We start from the raw sequence: 22,633 nt of genomic DNA, 5'->3' as shown, positions 1-22,633 counted from the left end.
GAGCGGAAAAAGGTCCTTTGTCTCTGGTGGATCCAGTCTACTAAATCTGAATTCGGAGCGTAATACCCCAAAAAGTCAGTGAAACATGTTAATCACCCTTACATGAAAAGATGGGATCTGTAGGTAATACAGGTTGAGTATCCCTTATTCAAAATGCTCTGGACCACTGCTGCATACTGTATGTCTGTGTTTGTTTTCCACAAGCTGTCCTTGTGCAGGATACATACAGATGGCGGGTATACTGAACCCCGGAATCGGCTGCATTCCCCTTGTGGCATATTTATGCTGCTTTCAGACCGCAAAACTGGCTTTGACCAGGCATTTTAAAACGTTTCTAAAAATGGGTCTGCCAGCTAAAACCCCTTTCACACCGCATGTGTTTAAATGGTATTTCAATGCAGTTTTTGTCCCTTCACAACTCTGAACCCGTTTTAACCCATAGAAAACAGTGGATGAAAAAAAACGAGTCTGAAACTGGTAGGACCCTGCTTTATTACCGTTTAGAAATACCAGTTCAATAGAACCGGTAAATTCACTCTGCACCTTTCAGACTGCACAAATTACCGTTCTAAAACGGTAAAAAAACGTCAAAATAACGGGTAAAAAGTGCGGTCTGAAAGGGGCATTACTAATTGTTTGTGAGACAACTCCCTACTAGTGGTTACATTGATATCGCCTCAGCATTTACTGCATCTCACTACTAGTAGGCTGACATATGCTATGGTGGTACTTTTAAATAGTGAGAAAACAGTCTTGTTCAATTTTATTCTTGTTAACCCCTTCCCGACATTTGACGTACATTTACGTCATGGTCGGGAAGTACTTCCCGACACATGGCGTAAATGTACGTCATGGCATTTAACTGTCACCGCGTCTATAGACGCGGTGACAGTTTCAACATGTCTGCTGTCCCTGACAGCAGACATGTCCGTGCATGCCCAGGGGGGGCTGCGATGCCGCCCCCCCGTCGGCGATCGCTGTGATTGGCTGTTCAGTGTGAACAGCCAATTACAGCGTTTTCCTGTGTCACCGGCGAATAACGTTCGCCGGTGACACGGGATCAGAGGTGATTGGTGCTGTAAAGTACAGCACCAATCACCGCGGGGTGTAAGGGTGACACTGGTGTCACCCCACCGCACCCCGCCCGCCCCCAAAGGCCGTGATTGGTTCGTCGGACCGACGGACCAATCACAGCCAAGGAGGGGGATTTAAACTAACGGTGACTGCACTGCAGACGCCATTCCGGTCTGGAATAGCGTGCAGTGCGGTCACCGTACCTCCCTGCCGCCATACTGACCAGAACCTTGCTCCATAGCTTGCTCCATACTTACCTGATCGCTGCTTCATCACTGCTTCCTGGATCCTGTTACTACTTGTGCCTTCCTGTGAAATTGTGCTGCTGCAGTGTACTAGCTAGAGAGATAGAGAGATAGAGAGATAGATAGAGAGATAGAGAGATAGAGAGATAGAGAGATAGAGAGAGATAGAGAGAGATAGAGAGAGAGATAGTGTCAGAGAGTGCTGATCGCTGCTTCAACACTGCTTCCTGGATCCTGTTGCTACTTGTGCCTTCCTGTGAAATTGTGCTGCTGTAGTGTACTAGAGAGATAGAGAGAGATAGAGAGAGATAGAGAGAGATAGAGAGAGATAGAGAGAGAGATAGTGTCAGAGAGTGCTATATTTTGTGCTGCTGCAGTGTGATATAGTTATAGATAGAGAGAGAGAGATAGAGAGAGAGAGATAGATAGAGAGGCCTAGTGACAGAGTGCTATATTTTGTGCTGCTGCAGTGTGATAGTTATAGAGAGATAGAGAGAGATAGAGAGAGAGAGATAGAGAGAGATAGTGACAGATTGTGCTATATATTTTTGATATAACTGACTGCTGCCCCCTCCTTTTGTGCTGATCAGTATAAATTAACTGATCAGCAACTTTTTGGGGGCGCAGGTTTTTTTTTATATATAGATATACCTGTCAGTGCTGCTGCTGCAGTGTCATAGAGTGATAGATAGTGAGAGATAGAGAGATAGAGAGAGATAGTGACAGAGAGTGATAGAGAGTGCTAAATTTTTTGTCTGCTGCCCCCGCCTTTTGTGCTGATCACTATATCTGAGGTGATCAGCAACTTTTTTGGGGGTACAGAGGTTTTTTTTTTTTTATATATACCTGTCAGTTGCACCAAAGGTTGTGCACCTGCTGCACCTCACTGGTAATCAGTGTCGCATCACTGATCACCTTTTTTTTTTTTGTGTGTGTGCTGTGGGGTCTTTTTTTAATTTTTTTTTTACACACACTGTGATTTTGTGGGTGTCCTGTGGCCGCTGTGCGCTGATCAGTGACGTACATCACTGATCATCTTTTTCGGTACAGGGTTGATCTATATTTTTTTTTTTTTGATCAAATTCCTGTTGCCTTTGAGCGCTGTTCAGTGACAGACGTTACTGACCAACATCTGTGCTCAATTTTTGGCGCAGGACCTTTTTTTTTTTTTTAACCCCTTAAATTTTTTATTTTTAACCCCTTCATTTTTTTTTTTTTATTGGTATAAAGTATTTTTTTTTTTTCTGCACCACATACACACTACACACTACATACCCCCCGGATTGAAATAAAGTTTGTACCCCCCCCTACACTATACACGTGTTGAAACATTTCACTACCAGTAACACAAAAATAAAAATGGCATCCCAAATGTCCTCCCAAATGTCCTCCCAAATGTCCTCCCAGTCATCCAGGAGAATGTATTCAGCGGAGGAGGCATATGCCCTGCTTGCTTCTGACTCTGACACAGCCAGTGATGCAAGCGGGGAATTTGAAGGTTTCGCCTTAAGCTCCTCTTCCTCCTCTGGTGATGAGGGACCCCCTCAAAGACGCCCCCGTAGAGCAGCTGAGACCCCCCCCCCCAATAATTGATCTCGTATGGACCCCACCACCAGACAATTTTGAGCCCCAGGTTCCTGAGTTTTTGGCCATGCCAGGAATCCAATTTGATTCCACAGGTCTCAGAGAAATTGACTTTTTCAAATTATTTTTCTCTGATGATTTTATAAATTTAATGGTGGACCAAACTAATTTATATGCCCAGCAGTTTATTGCTCAAAACCCCACGTCATCATTTGCTAGGTGGACCCCTGTAGATGCAGTAGAGATGATGACGTTTTGGGGTCTGGTGTTTCATATGGGCATAGTAAAAAAGCCAGAAATTAGGCAATATTGGAGTACAGATGTTCTGTACAGTACTCCATTTTACCGTATGGCCATGCCCCGGACTCGATTTGAGACAATTCTTAAATTTATACATTACACCGATAATGCACAGTGCCCACCCAGAGATGATCCCACCTTTGACCGGCTATTCAAAGTCAGGCCGGTCATTGATCATTTCAGTGCCAAATTTGAAGAGGTGTACATCCCTGAAAAATTTATTTGTATCGACGAGTCCCTTATACATTTTAAAGGAAGGGTTAAATTCCGCCAGTACCTTCCCAGTAAGAGGGCAAGGTATGGCATAAAAATGTACAAACTGTGTGAAAGCACCTCAGGGTACACCCACAGGTTTAGGGTTTATGAAGGGAAGGATTCAAGAATTGAACCGCCAGAATGCCCCCCCTCCCTCGTAGGTGTTAGTGGGAAAATTGTCTGGGATTTAGTGCACCCCTTCCTGGATAAAGGTTATCACCTCTATGTGGATAACTTTTACACCAGCATCCCCCTGTTTAAGGCCCTTGGTTCAAGAGGTACAGCAGCTTGCGGTACTGTGCGCAAGAACCAAAGAGGCCTCCCAAAAACGCACATTGCCCAAGTAATGAGAAGGGGTGAAAGCAGGGGAATATGCACCGAAAATATGTTGTTGGTCAAATATAAGGACAAGAGGGATGTCCTTATACTGACAACAATTCACGGAGACAGTACCACCTCCGTCCCTGTACGAGGTACCAGTACCCACACCTCAAAACCTAATTGTATCCTGGATTACAATAGGTACATGGGCGGAGTGGATCTTTCAGATCAGGTACTGAAGCCGTACAGTGCCCTGCGGAAAACAAAAATCTGGTACAAGAAGGTGGCCGTGTATATCATCCAGATGGCACTGTATAACGCTTACGTGCTATTCCGTTCTACCGGCCAGAGGGGGACATTTATGCACTTTCAAGAGGAAGTCATAAAGGGCCTAATATTTGGGAACCAGCAGGCAGAGGGCCCCAGTACTTCTAGTACTGGCCCCCGTATTGTACCAGGGCAGCATTTTCCTGATGAAATCCCCTCCACTGGAAAAAAGGGCAGGACACAAAAAAGGTGCAAAGTTTGCTATAAAAAGGGAATAAGAAAGCAAACTATTTTCCAGTGTGACACTTGCCCCGACAAACCCGGCCTATGTATAAAGGAGTGTTTTAAAATATACCACACATCTATGGAATATTAGGTTCATAATTTCACCGTGCTTCGGGGGTCTTGCTAATGCCACATAGCACCCACCATTCATTCCACCAGAATCTGAGCCGCAAAATCCAAAAATCACTCCTTCCCTTCTGAGTCCTGCCATGCACCCAACTGGTATTTTTTGGTCACATGTGAGGCATTGCCGTACTCGGGAGAAATTGGGGCACATATTTTGGGGTGCTTTGTCTCCTTCATTCCTTGTGAAAATGAAAAATTTTGAGCCAGAACTGCATTTTTGTGTAAAAAAATGTAATTTTTCATGTTCACTGCCCACTTGTATCAAAATTGGTGAAACCCCTGGGGGTTTGAAATGTACACTATACCCCTAGATGAATTCCCTGAGGGGTGTAGTTTGCAAAATGGGGTCACTTGTGGGGGGGTTCCACTGTATTGGTGCTTTGGGGGTCTTGCTAATGCGACATAGCACCCACCATCATTCCACCAGAATTTGTGCTGCAAAATCCAAATATCACTCCTTCCCTTCTGAGTCCTGCCACTTTTTGGTCACACATGAGGCATTGCCGTACTCGGGAGAAATTGGGGCACAGATTTTGGGGTGCTTTGTCTCCTTCATTCCTTCTGAAAATGAAAAATTTTGAGCCAGAACTGCATTTTTGTGTAAAAAAATGTAATTTTTCATTTTCACTGCCCACTTGTATCAAAATTGGTGAAACCCCTGGGGGTTTTAAATGTACACTATACCCCTAGATGAATTCCCTGAGGGGTGTAGTTTGCAAAATGGGGTGACTTGTGGGGGGGTTCCACTGTATTGGTGCAACATAGCACCCACCATTCATTCCACCAGAATATGTGCTGCAAAATCCAAAAATCACTCCTTCCCTTCTGAGTCCTGCCATGCACCCAACTGGTATTTTTTGGTCACATGTGAGGCATTGCCGTACTCGGGAGAAATTGGGGCACAGATTTTGGGGTGCTTTTTCTCCTTCATACCTTCTGAAAATGCAAAATTTTGAGCCAGAACTGCATTTTTGTGTAAAAAATGTAATTTTTCTTTTTCACTGCCCACTTGTATCAAAATTGGTGAAACCCCTGGGGGTTTGAAATGTACACTATACCCCTAGATGAATTCCCTGAGGGGTGTAGTTTTCAAAATGGGGTGACTTGTGGGGGGGTTCCACTGTATTGGTGCTTGGGGGGTCTTGCTAATGCGACATAGCACCCACCAAAATTCCACCAGAATCTGAGCTGCAAAATCCAAAAATCACTCCTTCCCTTTTGAGTCCTGCCATGCACCCAACTGGTATTTTTTGGTCACATGTGAGGCATTGCCGTACTCGGGAGAAATTGGGGCACAGATTTTGGGGTGCTTTTTCTCCTTCATACCTTCTGAAAATGAAAAATTTTGAGCCAGAACTGCATTTTTGTGTAAAAAATGTAATTTTTCATGTTCACTGCCCACTTGTATCAAAATTGGTGAAACCCCTGGGGGTTTGAAATGTACACTATACCCCTAGATGAATTCCCTGAGGGGTGTAGTTTTCAAAATGGGGTGACTTGTGGGGGGGTTCCACTGTATTGGTGCTTGGGGGGTCTTGCTAATGCGACATAGCACCCACCAAAATTCCACCAGAATCTGAGCCGCAAAATCCAAAAATCACTCCTTCCGTTCTGAGTCCTGCCATGCACCCAACTGGTATTTTTTGGTCACATGTGAGGCATTGCCGTACTCGGGAGAAATTGGGGCACATATTTTGGGGTGCTTTTTCTCCTTCATACCTTCTGAAAATGAAAAATTTTGAGCCAGAACTGCATTTTTGTGTAAAAAAATGTAATTTTTCATTTTCACTGCCCACTTGTATCAAAATTGGTGAAACCCCTGGGGGTTTGAAATGTACACTATACCCATAGATGAATTCCCTGAGGGGTGTACTTTGCAAAATGGGGTGACTTGTGGGGGGGTTCCACTGTATTGGTGCAACATAGCACCCACCATTCATTCCACCAGAATCTGTGCTGCAAAATCCAAAAATCACTCCTTCCCTTCTGAGTCCTGCCATGCACCCAACTGGTATTTTTTGGTCACATGTGAGGCATTGCCGTACTCGGGAGAAATTGGGGCACAGATTTTGGGGTGCTTTTTCTCCTTCATACCTTCTGAAAATGAAAAATTTTGAGCCAGAACTGCATTTTTGTGTAAAAAAATGTAATTTTTCATTTTCACTGCCCACTTGTATCAAAATTGGTGAAACCCCTGGGGGTTTGAAATGTACACTATACCCCTAGATGAATTCCCTGAGGGGTGTAGTTTGCAAAATGGGGTGACTTGTGGGGGGGTTCCACTGTATTGGTGCTTGGGGGGTCTTGCTAATGCGACATAGCACCCACCAAAATTCCACCAGAATCTGAGCCGCAAAATCCAAAAATCACTCCTTCCGTTCTGAGTCCTGCCATGCACCCAACTGGTATTTTTTGGTCACATGTGAGGCATTGCCGTACTCGGGAGAAATTGGGGCACAGATTTTGGGGTGCTTTTTCTCCTTCATACCTTCTGAAAATGAAAAATTTTGAGCCAGAACTGCATTTTTGTGTAAAAAATGTAATTTTTCATGTTCACTGCCCACTTGTATCAAAATTGGTGAAACCCCTGGGGGTTTGAAATGTACACTATACCCCTAGATGAATTCCCTGAGGGGTGTAGTTTTCAAAATGGGGTGACTTGTGGGGGGGTTCCACTGTATTGGTGCTTGGGGGGTCTTGCTAATGCGACATAGCACCCACCAAAATTCCACCAGAATCTGAGCCGCAAAATCCAAAAATCACTCCTTCCGTTCTGAGTCCTGCCATGCACCCAACTGGTATTTTTTGGTCACATGTGAGGCATTGCCGTACTCGGGAGAAATTGGGGCACATATTTTGGGGTGCTTTTTCTCCTTCATACCTTCTGAAAATGAAAAATTTTGAGCCAGAACTGCATTTTTGTGTAAAAAAATGTAATTTTTCATTTTCACTGCCCACTTGTATCAAAATTGGTGAAACCCCTGGGGGTTTGAAATGTACACTATACCCCTAGATGAATTCCCTGAGGGGTGTAGTTTGCAAAATGGGGTCACTTGTGGGGGGGTTCCTAACTTTTAGCATCTTATGGTGCCTTGAAACCTACATGGTGCCTAAAAAATAATCTCATAAAAAGGAGGCTCCAAAATCAAGTAGGTGCTCCTTCTATTATGAAGCCTGTGGTTTGGTCACCGTGCACACTAGGGCCACATATAGGATATTTATGAAAACAAAAGAATTGGGGGAATCAATTTTTAGTCACATTTCTCTAGTAAAATGTACTGTGTTCCTTATAAAAATGTATTAAAATTGCAAATCTGCAAAAAAAAAGAAATTTTGAAATTTCACCTACACTTTGTTTTAATTCCTGTGAAACACCTAAAGGGTTAACAAACTTCCAAAATGCTGTTTTGAATACTGTGAGGGGTGCAGTTTTTGAAATGGCATCATTTATGGGGGTGTCTCACATACAAGTCCCTCAAAGTTACATCAGAACTGAACTGGTCCCTAAAAAAATCAGTGTTTGAAATTTTCTTGAAAATTTGAGAATTTGCTATTCATATTGTAAGCCTCCTAGTGTCCCAAAAAATTAAAAGGAAGTTGAAATAATGATGTCAACATAAAGTAGACATATGGCCTATGTTAGTTATTCACTATTTTGAGTGGTAAGATTATTTGTCTCACAAGCAGAAAATTTAACATTTTGCAAATCGCTAAATTTTCCATTTTTTCACGATATTTTGGTATTTTTCACAAAAAAACACAGACTGTATCGACCCAAATTTACCACTAATTTGAAGTACAATGTGTCACGAAAAAACAATCTCAAAATCACTGGGATAAGTAAAAGCAAAAAAAAGTTATCCCCACTTAAGTGAGACATGTCAGATTTGAAAAAAAGGGCTCTGTCAGGAACGCAAAAACTGGCTCTGTCAGGAAGGGGTTAAATAAAATTAGTCCATTTAATTTAAAAAATAACGCTTTCAATTTAACAAAGTTTTGTGAAAACACCCCTATATAAAACAGGTACAGTGGTGTGTTCTTGTGCCGAGAGCTTCTGCTTTTGTTATTGTGAACATTGCACAAAGGTAAGCGGGGGATGCTTTGAAGATGCAGAACTATAAGAGTTTTTTGCCTGTGACACCGTGCCATGCTGTCCATTATGTAACAGGCTGTAAATGGCTTTGTGTGGAACAGATAAGACATGACAGAAATGCTATCGCCAGGCTCTGTACAATTAGAACTTTGAAGATCCCCAACCTCCGTGTTGGGAGTACATGATTCATTCCCACTAATAGGAATACAGCAAGATGTCTGTTGCTCATTCCACAGACCGAGGCCACAAAAAAAAAAGACAACGTTCGAGAATATTTCTTGTGAACTCTGCCAGTTTGTGTTAATGCCGTAGATTATGTAATGGTTCTCCATCTATTTCTAGGCTATGAAAAGACTGACGATGTTTCTGAAAAGACCTCACTCGCTGATCAAGAAGAAATGAGAACTATTTTTATCAACCAGCCCCAGCTTATCAAATACTGCAACAACCATGTCAGGTAAGGGTCTGCATTTCTCCCATACCAAAATCTGGTTTCTAAAAGGGACATTTTCCATGAGCCTAAAAATAAACCTCTTGTCTGAGTCGGTTGAGGAAGTCATTCTGTGGTTTCAGTAGATAATAATGATAATAAGTCATCAAAAACTAGTGCCTAATGAACATAGGATTTAAAGGGCCTCGTGGTGAGAGTGCTTGTGGTTTGATGCTAATCACATGAACATCCTCTGGCCATCTCCTCTTTATAATTGGTAATGATAGTAATGGAGGAGTTTTTGGAGAGTTCTAGAAATATAACAGAAGTTTTTCTGCTCGGCCATACAGGTCAAGAGATGCTTTTCGTAGCCCTCTACCTGTCAAGTTAGGAAAAGCCATTTTGAAAAAATATTATATTAAGGGGGATAGCCTATCACCGATCTCAGGTAATATGCTCGCTGGGGCTATCTAATTAGCACCAGACAAACCAGCACATTCTGTGGCTAATCATGGATTTGTTCAGGTGACGCAAAGTCGCATAAAGCAGCCCCGTTTTCTCTGCAGCTGGGCAAAATTGTCTTTTATTGGTTGATCTAATAGGATAGCCCAGTTTAAACATTGGGGATAATTGGATACCCCCATATGTAGTTTAAACTTTTTTTTTGTATTTTAGTATCTCCAGATAGAATAATTCACTCAAAATGTTTTTAGATGGACTCATGTGTTGCCTTTAAATAGAAACTCTAAACATTTTGGGATGGATGCTGGACAGTAGACTGACATTCCTTTTTCTGGCTGCCTTATTCTAGAACCAACCAGCCTTAAAGTGATAACTGCGGTGACAGGTGATATTTCCCTGAACAGATAAATATGTCTCAGGGAGTTTATACTTTTACGGAGCACCAATTGATGATTATACATATAAGTAATGTGGCCATTGGCACTCATACCAAGCAAATGTTCCATTCTACTAAAAGTGCTCCTCAGATCTCTGAGGATCAGTGTATACATTATGCAGGACTAAATTGGCACATACGAGGGGTTAGACTGCTGCTTGTCCTGAGTGACAAGTATTGGGGTCATTGTTACATTTGTACACATACGTACCTAGCCAAATCAGACCTGACTATTTGGAACCCTGTAAGGGAAGCTGGATCTTACATTTTTCTTGGCATGTTAGCATAGATACAAGGTGGACATAAGTTTACATTTTTTTTAGAAACAGGCAGTATTTCATACCCTACCATCTACTAGGGGGATGCGGTCATTTGGTCTACAGCATGATGGTAGACAGTCATTAGGTTGACATGGGAAAAGATCAACATAGTTCTAGGTCGACAGGTCATTAGTTCGACAGTGTCTAGGTGGACAGTCAAAAGGTCGAAATAGGGTTTTTCACTGTTTTTTGAGCAGACATGTGCCGACAGGCGGTATTTCATGCCCTACCATCCACTAGGGCGCGGTGGGAGAATAAAATAGTGTGTCCGACGTATAGCCAGCACATGCGGTGCACTTTAAACTATGTCCATGTCGACTGTGTTGACATTCAGGTAAAAAAAGGTGAAAAACCAGATGTCGAATTTTTGACTGTCGACCTAGACATTGTGGAACTAATGACCTGTTGAACTAATGACCTTTCGACCTAGAACCATCTCAACCTTTTCCCATGTCGACCTTTTCCAAAGTCGACCTAATGGTGTTGAACTAATGACTGTCGACCACCATGCTGTAGACCAAATGATCCCAACCCCTACTAGGGCATGGAGGGGAATATAATAGTGTGCTGAGCGCAGTGAGGCACTGTGCCCGAAGCATGGGGAGCGCAGTGGTACACTGATTTGGTGTCTATGTTGACTTACGCTGACATTCGGGACAAAAAAACATGAGAAATTAATGTTGACCTTTTTGTTGTCGACCTAATGTTTGTGTCGTTTTATTTCATGTGTCGACTTAAGCCCTGTTGACCCTATGACCCATACCCTTAGGCTATGTGTATGATTAGATTATGAAGTATACGGCCAGCTTTAGAGACATTTGAATCATTTCTTCCTTAATACAGTTAAAGCAGATTCTGTTTCCATACAGATTATTTAGGGGGAGGCAACTTGCATCACTCCAGCTCCTGTGGAACTAGACATCCGGGCATGCTAAACCTATGGTAGGGAATACTGGCATATGTAGTTCAGCAGCAGCTGGAGTTCTGGACATTGCCTATAGCTGGTGTGGAGTGTATTCAATAAGATTGTTAAGCCTTTACAATCAGACATGTCCAACGTTGGCCCTCCAGATGTTGTGAAACTACACATCCCAGCATGCTTTGCTACAGTTTTGCTATTAGAGAATGCTAAAACTATTGCAAAGCATGCTGGGATGTGTAGTTTCAAAACATATGGAGGGCCAACGTTGGACATGCCTGCTTTACATAGAGTAGATGCACACGGCAGTTACTGGTCATTTCTTGTGACATATTTGAAAAAGAAAACATTTGTTCCAAGCAGTTAGAAGAACATTTAGGACATGTAATTGATGGTTTGCACTTTGAACAGTACAGTGATCATTCTAGTTTAAGTTTCATTTCAACCTCTGGTACATATACAGTAACCTGTAAGTGGGCGAGAGACAAGAACAGACAGCTTAGTGCTGTAATAAAATTGCACAATGATTAGAACTTACAAATCTGTATTAAGATTTTGAGCACACCCATTAGTTATAACAGGTAAACATTCTAGCATTAGGTTATTTGCTCAGTAAAGTGCAACTTAAAACCAATTAAAGAGAAATAGCCATTCCTTTTAACATTAGGGCTTCAGTGCTTACCATCCTAGTTTTTATTTTTAAATGCACTTACCGATGTGTCCTCATACATCTCTGCTCCAGTCATGACAAATGGCACGTCTTATCTTGGCACACGAGGTTGCATGGGAGATTCCCCTTGAACTTCCTGGAATCTAGATCACTCAGGAAGTGCCAGCGATGTGCACCAGCGAATAACCATAGCGATTAAGCATGGGAGATTTAAATTAAGCAAGTTAGCGCTGATCAGTATCGCCCACTGCACAAAATACGATAGTTGTGCGGTCCCCTGCTACGTGATTTGACTTAATTTATCGGTACTTGTTTAGTTTCACGGTGGCCAACATATCGGATGCGATATCGGCCGATCCGATTCAATTTTTTACCTGTTCATAACCCCACTATCCACTAGGCATGGAGTTGATTTTATATAGTGTGGCGAGCCCGAAGTGTGTCGAGCGGATGCGGATTACTGCGCTCTCCACACTATATAAAATCAACCCCCATGTGTAGTGGATAGTGGGGTTATAAACAGGTAAAAAATCGAATCGCAACGCCCGATATATCGGCCGATATCGCATCCGATATTTCGGCCGCCGTGAAACTAAACAAGTACCGATTTATCCAGCAGGCTGGTTATATATCTCCTGCTATAGCGACGCGTGGGCCGCACATAGCTTGCAATATCGGCTCTACACACACTAGTCAAATAAAGTCAGATCGCTTTGAAAATAGCCCTGTATCGTGTGTAAACCCTATGAGCCTGTGACCAGGAAAACACTGTTTCTGTAATGTACAGTAGGAGCCACAGTTTTTTTAATAATTCCAGGTTAGTTCTGCTCTGTATACAGATTCTGTCATACACAATACACAAGTGTCATATATCACATTAATCAGTGCAGTATCCTAGTCTCATTTATTTTTTACAATGCAACAAAAAGGTAACTTTAGTCTGGTTCCATGTTTTTTGTACTGCACCACAAGCTTGTTTGTATGGTCAATATAAAATAAAAGGGGTAAAAAACAAGTGTTATGCGGTGTACAACCACTCAACGCAGGTTTTGTTCCTTGACCACAAAATGAAAAATGAGTTATACACTGCTAAAGGTTGTGTGTATGGAGCAAATTATGGGGTCGACCCTATTAGCCCCGAAGGGTGCGAGGTGCCAATCCATGACATTGAAATGCTGGAAACGGCACCCGAAGCCGATCTCGCACTCTTCGCTCTGCCGAATTCGCTTAAAATTGCTTACAACACTATGGAGGTGCGAGCACTCTTAGGCGAATTCTGTCCGCCATGAAGCGTGCCCGGTGCCGTGATGATTCGCACTTGCAAATCTTTTACACCTAATAGGACCGACCTTTTATGAATGGGAAGATAATATATCTACAGTGTATTGGTGTCTAACTCCTGCTGCTGTTGTGTGTTCCCCAGCACTGCAAAGTACAATGCCATCACGTTTCTGCCAAGATTCCTCTACTCTCAGTTCAGAAGAGCAGCCAACTCGTTTTTCCTGTTCATTGCCCTGCTCCAGGTGAGCTGCACAATGTCTGTATGCACTCTGATTTACTGCCTGCTCTATTAGCAACATTGTGTTGCACTCCTGTTCCAAATGACTGCTACATTTCTTTATAATGTATACACTGTTTTTAGTATATGTCAATGTATATCAAGATCAGGTAAACACTACTATAGCCATATATCACAGAATCACGTCATACACATTCTCATCTGTTCACCTTTCCGTCCTACAATCCTTACTTCCTGTTATGCAGACCATGTTATCTTCACCTTATCCTTTCCTTTACAATTCCTCCACTCCCTTTTTCCAAATATCTTTCCCTCTGCATTCATTCCTGCTGTACGCTCCTCACCTTACACCCCTCCCCCTAAAAAAAGCAGATTTAAAGAGTCCTTCTTCACTGCCATAGTCCTTGACCTTTCTTCCACTATTGACAATGTTGATTGGCCTCTTCTTCTTTACACTGTACACTCATGCATCAGTGCCCTCTCCTTGTCTATCTTATTCCACTTTCCCTATTCTTTTAGTGCTTCTGAATCTTGTATGGCTTCTCCTCCTCTTAAGGCCCCCATACACTAGGGCGACTTGTCCTTAGGACAAGTCGCCCCCGACTTCCCCCTGAGCTTCCCCGGCTGCTCCCCGGGGGAGCTTGATTAGATTGGCACTTGATGTGCCATTTTTTACATGTGATAAATCGTCTCGATTTATCACATGTAAAAAAACCCGGGGAGCAGGGGGGGGGGGGGGGGGGGGGCTAAGAGGTGGGAGCAGGGGGGCTGGGGACGCTGCGGGGGACAGCGTCTGTGCGGCGAGAAGGTAGAGGGAGCAGGGGGGGCTGGAGACGCTGCGGGGGACACGTCTGTGTCCCCCGCTGCTGGGGACGCTGCGGGGGACAGCGTCTGTGCGGCGAGAAGGTAGAGGGAGCAGGGGGGGCTGGAGACGCTGCGGGGGACACAGGCTGCATAGAGCCGGGCAGGGGGAGCCGGCCGGGAGCTGTCAGTAATGAATAAAAAAAAAAAGCCCATACAATGAATGGGCAGCCTGTGATTGGCTGCTGAGCGCTCTCTCAGCCAATTGCTGACTGGCTGAGAGAGCGCTCAGCCAATCACAGGCCGCCCATTCATTGTATGGGCTTTTTTTTTTTATTCATTACTGACAGCTCCCGGCCGGCTCCCCCTGCCCGGCTCTATGCAGCCTGTGTCCCCCGCAGCGTCTCCAGCCCCCCCTGCTCCCTCTACCTTCTCGCCGCACAGACGCTGTCCCCCGCAGCGTCCCCAGCCCCCCCTGCTCCCTCCACCGCCGCGCCGCCCCACTAGGTCCCAAGTCGGGTGGTCGGACGTGCAGCAGGTCCGACCACCCGACGCAGATCCGATGCGCACGGGACCGCGCATCGGATCTGAGGGGACATCAAAACTAGCCGATTTTGGTCCGATTTCGGCCAGATCCGACTGATCTGGCTGAAATCTGACCAAAATCGGCTAGTGTATGGGGGCCTTTACCCTCTATGTCTCAATGCTACCTAACATGTAATGTGCATACACACAGATCTGATTTAAGCGGCCACGGGGACCCGGTGGGCTGCCGGCATCAGCAAGTATATACACCCTTGCAATGCTGACGAGGCAGGGGGAAGATGGGGTGGAATACGGGCCATGTTGTATTATGATCCTCGTTAATGATCCCCTCTGCAGTTTGTGCATGTATAGGGGTGGGAGGTGGGGTGGCGGTTAGGGATGACCCACAGGAGCACGCATTGCTCGTCTGTTACAGCAGACACACTGGACGATAAAACGAGCAATATCGCTCATAAGGGTTACAATGAGCAGCATCGCTCATTTTATCGCACCTTGTATATGCAAATAGCTGCTGTAATTTTCTGCAACTAATTGACCCGCCTGTGGCTCTCCAACGAGCCCTGATGCTGGCACTTTACCAAATCCATGTGAAGTATTTCTTTTTACCCAGGGTGTCAGGGTGTTTTTGCAAGAAAAGGGAGAATCTTTAGTTTGATAAAAACGGGATATAATTAGAAAGGGAGAAAAAAATACTGGTAATGTATAGAAAGCATCAAACCCCCCCCCCTTTTTTTTTTTGCAGACGATACATTTTCAAGGCTAATTGGATACCCTATTAGTAACTCTAAATTTGAGATCATAACCGTTATTAAGTTCCAATGTAATTAGCCCTTCCATATGACACCTTTTGACATCCCACACCCCCTGTTCTCGAAATTCCTCTGTGTCATCTTTGACTTCTATCTTTAGTTGCAACCTACACACCTCACACATCTTGATAACATAGCCAAAACTCATCCCTTTCTCAGTTACCTGGTACATTGGCTCACTTTTTTCTGCTTACTGCAATCTCCTACCTGCTTGCTTCTCTTCTACCTCTTAAATCCATGCAGTATATAGCTGTAATGCTGGTCTTCCTCATCCGCAGCAAATCCCTTTAAGTCCTTTCCTGGTTCCCCACCCATTCCCTTCAGAAGTCAGTTTGAGCAGGTTTTCCTGTAAAGCTCTCAAACATCAGTGTATACACTCCATCTATACCTCTGTCCGCCACTTCTGATCACTAACTCTCATTTTGTTATCCCTTTTTTGGGACCCTACACACAGAGCGATTTTCAGCCACTTTCTGAGCGATTTGACATAATTTTAGTAAATCACTCAAAAAGTGGCTGACTATCGCTGTGTGTATAGCCCACACAGCGATATGTATGCGTGGTCCCACGGGACCGCAATACATAAGGGCCCTGCTGGAAAACTCAAAGCAATTGCTCAGAAGGCCCAGCACATCTCTGCTGTGTGGTGGCCTGCCAAGCGATTGCTGTAGCCGGTGAAGGGTCCGGGGGCTCCTGCGGAAGGTACCTTCACTGCTCCCGGCGGTGATGCGTGGCTGATGGAGGAGGTTGTGGCTGCTGGAGGAAGCAGCAGGCCTCCAGGAGAGGTGCTGCTGGATGCCAGGGATCACAGAGGCGGCTGGGGGCTGGTGCGCTGTGTCGGGTCCTGCTGCTGCACGCCCGTCCTCTTCTTTTAGCCGGTAGCCGGTACATCGATCCCCAACTGTGGAACTCCGTTACCAAAATCCCTACCCTACCCCTCCTTAGACTATTCCTATTACACCCTCTGCATTTTTCATCTGTGTCCCATTGCTTCTTTTGTTTCCATTAAAGCCATCCATTTAGATTGCTCTCAAAAGCAGTGCCCCCAATTCCTCGTATCTCATGTCTGCTTCTCTCTGTCTACCTTGTATCTATTATGTTTAACTAACGTAGTGTTCTTTTCTGCTATCACCACGTTTTACCAATTGAATTCACCGGTGTTCTGCCATTTGTCATTGTACTGGACTTGTATTTGTATTACATTTCTATTTATTATTATAGTTAGTTTGTATTTATGGAGAACAAATAAAATATTTTAGGTCCCATCAGAGTAGATCTTCGGTCACTTTAGATGGAGCGATATACAAATATTTGTTCCAGAGCCAGATGCTTATTTTGTTTGCTCTTGGTTCACCCAATGGCACAAAGTTCAGCCTGCAAAAAGCAGGCAGTCCAGTCTAAAGTACTGGACATGACGAAAAAAATATGGGAAAAGCCAGAACTTCCACACATTTCAAGATCACGGTTTCAAGATGGAGCGTGCAGATATATTGGGCACCAGCCATATGCGTGCGCGATTCGAGCAACAATTTGTATTGCGGTGCAGGGTGCCCACAAAACAATTGAACTCTCCCCTTGTAATTGTATGTTAACTGTCTGGCACTGTGGAATTGGTGGCACCATACAAATAAACGGTGATGACAGACAATATTATCAGCTGTCGCTTTCACAGCAAGTGGAGAAAAGTTTATTTCAACCTTTTGGGTTTTATTATCTAGAAGCACTGACAATGTAATCCAAAGCTTTCGTAGGGAATAGAGCCAAGAACTTGCCTGAATAGTCCTATTTGTTAGAGCCACATCATCACGGCCTGGCTACTACTAAATAATGACATTCAGTAAAGTAGAAGGTAATAAGAACTGGCTTCCAAACAAACAAGCCAGCAGGTTACAAATTGCGCAGGTTCTTTTATTTTTAAATGATGATCAGAGACATCTGGCCACAACTGCAAGTACCAAGAGCTTCTGTGCCGTATCAAACAAATGATCCCTCTTGGCAATTGGTATGTATGTATGTGTATTCTCCTATACACATTGTACCTTCCTTAAAAAGGCGCACTGCATTGCAGCAAAACGTTGGCACATAATATGATGGTGCAGCTGTCCCTGATGATGGTGGTTGACCCCTAAAACGTTCGATAAATAAAGGACAGTTTTAACCAGTCTGCAGAGTGTCGGCCTTCTCGGATATTCTATTGCTGGGTCTAAGGACCATCCAGGATAGCACAGCAGCATCTGTATTGAAGTAAATTCCTACTTATAACCCTTTCAGACATACGCACAAATCCTGGGATTTTGCAAGTGCATAATCTCTGAACTAACGAATGTCTGAAAGGCTGTACCCGGGATTTTAGTCGACTAAAATCCCGGGTCCTGCGCACCTGCAATGGACCCGGGATTTTTCAAAACCTGTACAGGGTAGTATGTCTGAAAGGGTTATTTCTTAGAGTGCCTGACTTTTTTTTTTGTTCTAGAAGAGAGAGAGAAATAGAGATCAGGGGTGGGCAACAGGTGGTCCGCGGGCCACATGCGGCCCGCAATGCGGCCCGCGATCAGCTCCTGACTGTCCCGCCGCTCGGCGCTGCTGTATGTGTGTCCGATGGCGGCTGAGTGCATGCAGCATAGTCCTGTGTAGCCATCACTCAGCCTGTGCGTAGCAGGCACCAGCATGCGCGAAAAGCCGCAGGACTACGCCGTGCGCACACACAGCCGCCATCGGACACACATACAGCAGCACCAAGCCGCCCGCATGTCACTCAGCCGCAGCGCCGCCGAGGATGGGTGAGTCGATGGGGTTGTAATCGGTGCCATTTTCTTCAAGGCTGAAGCGCAAGTGTTTGGAATATCTAAAGAGGGGCAGGTGTGTGGAATAACTAAGGGGGGCTGGTGTGTGGAAATGTGAGGGGCATGTGTGGCATTACTAATGGGGGCAGGTATTTGGAATGGGTTGGGATCGTTCGGTCGACATGGGTCTAGGTCGACAGGACATTAGGAAGGTCGACAGTCAAAAGGTCGACATGCGTTTTTTCACTGTTTTTTTAACCGAATGTCACATGGACACAGTTTGAAGTGCACCGCATCGCTCGCTACACTCGGCACACTATTTTATTCTCCCACCACGCTACTTTTTGTGCTAAATCGCATCGCATTGCATGTGTTGTGCATGCGTTCCATTAAAAAGTCAGTACAAAAAGTATGTGCAGCACATACTTTTTGTACTGTGCGATGAGATGCAGCGGGAGCACGCATCTCATCGCATCGCACCGGGAAAATCGGTGCGTGTATGGGAACCTGTAGTCATTACTGTCACATTTTCAAACGTGCTGCATTCATTCCTAACTGACACATTCTACAAGTACAAATGGACTGGTAAACATGGACTGTTGATAGAGCTCGATGTCCAGTTTGGCATCCCCTGGTTTCAGAGTTGATCGCAAATACTAAATATTTCTCAAATGGACAAAAGCATGTTGCACTGCAGGTGGGGCAAATGTAACATGTGCAGAGAGATAGATTTGGGTGAAAAGGAGAAAGAAAAAAGGGTAAGGGCCAGATGTATCAAGTATCAAAAAGTGATAAATTGGAGAGAAAAAAGGCTAAGGGCCAGATGTATCAAGTATCAAAAAGTGATAAAATGGAGAGTGATAAACAGCCAGCCAATCAGCTATGTTAGAGACTGGGTTTGAAAAATGACAGGTAGGAGCTGATTGGCTGGCTGTTAATCACTCTCCATTTTATTGCTTTTTTAAGCTTGATACATCTGACCCTATGGGCAGTATTCAATGCGGCATGCGTGGGGGTTAAACGGCGGGGATCGACGAAAACAAGCCACCCTCGCCGTTTAACCCCTTCGCCGGCCGCTTACCATATTAAATGTTCCTGGAGGAACCCTCGCTGTCAGATGATGGTGAGAATTCCCCCACACAAGGAGGTTACCGGCTAATACAGAGAGCTTCTGCATTTAGCCGCGAGTCTCGCTGTTCTGGCAGCCGCACATGCCGTATCCACATTGCTGTAAAAATGCAGCAAGGTGGAAACGGCGAGGGCAGCGGGGTCAGTTGAATACTGACATGTGAGCCGTACTCCTATGTGTGTCAGAGATGAGGAAAATAAACAGAGGATGGAGAGGCTAAGTAAAAGAGAAGAGGAAAGAGAGAGAAAAACCCGACAACGCTGGGAAAAATGACATTGCCACTAAGTGGTTCAGTGATTTATTCCATGCAACATTGAAACTATAGTCTTCAATATGGTATAGAAGTGAAACTACATAGTTCTTTTTACCTCAGTACTTCAGTTAATATGTTGTGCCTTATGCCACAGAAAGCTAACAAATGAGTTGCCAAGTCAGGCTGTGTGGAGTGATGAATTGTACACACTGTTCTGAAATGTATCCTTCCCAACATGCTGGACAGCTTATTTATGGTTCTTTTCTTCACCCAAAATGGACTAACTGGACTCCATTAAATACATTCTATGCTCTCTTGAGGACCGGAATGAGCCATTGGCTTTAGGTTATAGCACTTTTCCACCAAAATCCCTGTTTGACCCGGGATGTGAAACACACTTCGCATACAGGATACCCAGGAACTTCTCTGATTTGGGTTGTTCCCAGGTCAGCATCTTTTACTCTTCACACAGGTGCAGTCTCTCTTTTGCCAGCACTTGGAGATGAAATAATCTGGCTTTCCCTGTGTTGTAAATGGAACCCAAGTCGGATGACCCGGGCCACTCGTTTACACTGAGCATTACTCAGGCCTTTCCCGAAACCAACCATGTTAGCTACCTGGAAAGGATTGCTGGGTCACTGGGTGGGGACCCTTTTTCACTCAGTCGCGACCTGGGTTATCACGAAATTACCAAGGTTTTAGCAGCAGTGAAAAAAGGGTATTAGTGAGGACCCTCCATAGCTCTGTGTCTCCAAAAACGGCACCTTTATAACACATTAATGAAGATCAAGAACAAGTCAACTAACAAACCTTTGTCGCTTGTCATCTTATTTTAAAAGTTATCAAAATTCCATTTTATAATGAACTTACTACTGTATATATTAAATCAGCAAAAATGTATGTTTTGTTTTCTCCATCACTGTGGCAGGCCATTATTGTTTTCTCCTTTGTGTGTTTGTGTCTTTCCTTAGGCTTCTCTTAATGATTACTGATTAAGTTTAACTTGACTACCATGACAACCACAGTCATTTGGCCATTGGTATTTGCACCAAAGAAAAAGGGATAATGATTTTTAGTTAAATGTAGACTTCTATGTGCATGCTTAAAAATAACTTAACATGCTTGTTTATAGAAAGTAAAATCGTTACTATTGCTACTTCAAGAAATAAAGGCAATATTCTGCAGTGTTTATAATATAAAAAATAATATATTTATATATATCAGAGGGGTGGCCACAGTGACGCTGACTCCCCTCTGACGACGAAACGTGTTGGGGCGTGGCCAGAGTGACGCCTGACGATCCCCACTGACCGGGCAAAGGAGAAGCCGCCGGGACCCGTGCTGCGCCTGACACTGCTGGACATTGCGGTGCGCTGCTTCCGGGGTTCCGTGAGTCTGTGTACCATCCTTTGACGGCGGGCTGTCTCTTGAAGCTGTTGTGCCAGTGGGTTTTATATTGAGCCATGTCCACAGCTGACGAATTGTTTGGTACGGATGCTTTATCCCTACGTTTTATGAATTGTTCATATACTTTTTTTAAAGTTAAAAACGGTACTAGGCGCCCCCTCTGTTCCTTTGTTCCAGATTGCCAGTTTTGTTGCCCTTGGGATCTGGCTTCTACATTGGGGAGTTGCTGTCCAAGAAGAGTTAAAAAGGACTAGTGTATAATACCTGAGTCTGAGAAGCAGACCAGTGGTGGAAGTTACGGTTCAGGAGAGCAGGAAGCTGGGTAGTGATAGGGGTGTGTGGGCATACGGGGGACTAAAGAGGGTGGTGGACACTGTGCAGCTTCTGCCAGTGGGTGAGGGTCCAGCGTGGCAGCACAGAAATACAGGAGTCAGTGTCTCCTCCGACTGGGTGGGAGTTAGGGTGCATGAGAGCAGGAGGCTGGGCGGTAAAGCATGATAGGGGAATGTGGGCAACACAGGGTGAGCGGGTCTCCACTGGCGGAAGTTACGGGGCAGGAGAACAGGAGGCAGGGCAGTGTCCTCCCACATTGATGGCAAAAGTATTCAACATCGGCCATAAACCATCGATTATTTGAAAATCATTGATGGTCGATGGGCATCCCTAGAACTGGAGGAGGGTAGGGGACAGTATGCAGCTCCCGGCAGTGGGTGAGCGTCTCCTCCCACTGGGAGGGAGTGAGCGTGCATGAGTGCAGGAGGCTGTATAATAGTGGTATGTGGGCAAGACATTGATAAAAGTTGTGGCGCTGGTGCAGAGGGCAGTGGGGAAACCTGCAGTGCGGCAGCCAGGGCCGGATTTCCCACCTTGGGGCGGTACCTGCTTGTGGTGGTACAGGATCCCCCATTGTCACGGGGGTACGTGAAATGCGGGGGCCGCGGGGGTCCGCTGGGGGGTGGAATTGCCGGAAGGGGGTCTGGGGGGTCTGCAAATTGCGGGAGGGGGGGTGGTGTGTGGGGATCCGCGGTTAGCGGGAGGGGGCGGGGGTCCGCAAATCGTGGGCGGGGGCGCGGGGGGGCTTGAATCGTGGGAAGGGGGGTCCGCAAATTGCGGGAGGGGGGTTGTCGGGGTTAGTGAATTGCGGGAGGGGGGGTTGCGGAGGTCCGTGAATTGCGGGAGGGGCGCGTGGGGTGCCGTGAGTCAAGGGGGGGTGGTGCGGGGGTCCGTGAATCACGGGAGGGGTCATGAATCGCAGGAGGCGGGGGTCGTGGGGGGGCTGCGAATCGCAGGAGGGGGGGTGTGGGGGGTTGCCGTGAAATGCATGAGGGGGGCGTGAATCAAGGGAGGGTGGGCGCAGGGGGGTGGTGCGGGGGTCCGTGAATCGCGGGAGGGGGCATGAATCGTGGGGGGTTCCGAATCGCAGGAAGGGGGGTATGGGGGGGTGCCTTGAATTGCGTGAGGGGGGCATGAATCGCGGGAGGGGGGGTCCCCGAATGTGTGAATTACGGGGCGGTCGCAAATCGCGAGAGGTGCCGAGGGGGCCCGCAAATCGCGGGAGAGGGGCGCTACGGGGGGTTTCGTGAATCGCGGGAGGGGGGG

General features: G+C 45.4%; 1 protein-coding gene across 5 annotated transcripts in view; it reads left to right on the top strand.

Annotated features, from left to right (window-relative positions):
* Nucleotides 1–22,633, top strand: part of ATP8A1 (ATPase phospholipid transporting 8A1) — a 203,316-nt gene that overhangs the window by 39,600 nt on the left and 141,083 nt on the right. For all 5 annotated transcript variants that reach the window (XM_083166445.1, XM_083166302.1, XM_083166374.1 and 2 more), the window contains exons 3-4: nucleotides 8,893–9,007; nucleotides 13,211–13,310. In XM_083166445.1, coding sequence (XP_083022571.1) covers nucleotides 8,893–9,007; nucleotides 13,211–13,310 — 215 coding nt within the window. The remainder of the gene's footprint in view (nucleotides 1–8,892; nucleotides 9,008–13,210; nucleotides 13,311–22,633) is intronic.

Source organism: Crinia signifera, chromosome 1 (genome assembly GCF_055691185.1).
Source record: "Crinia signifera chromosome 1, ASM5569118v1, whole genome shotgun sequence".
In the NCBI taxonomy this organism is placed as follows: Eukaryota; Metazoa; Chordata; class Amphibia; order Anura; family Myobatrachidae; genus Crinia; species Crinia signifera.
Note: the sequence above shows the minus strand (reverse complement) of the source record. Positions and strands in the feature narration are given on the sequence as shown.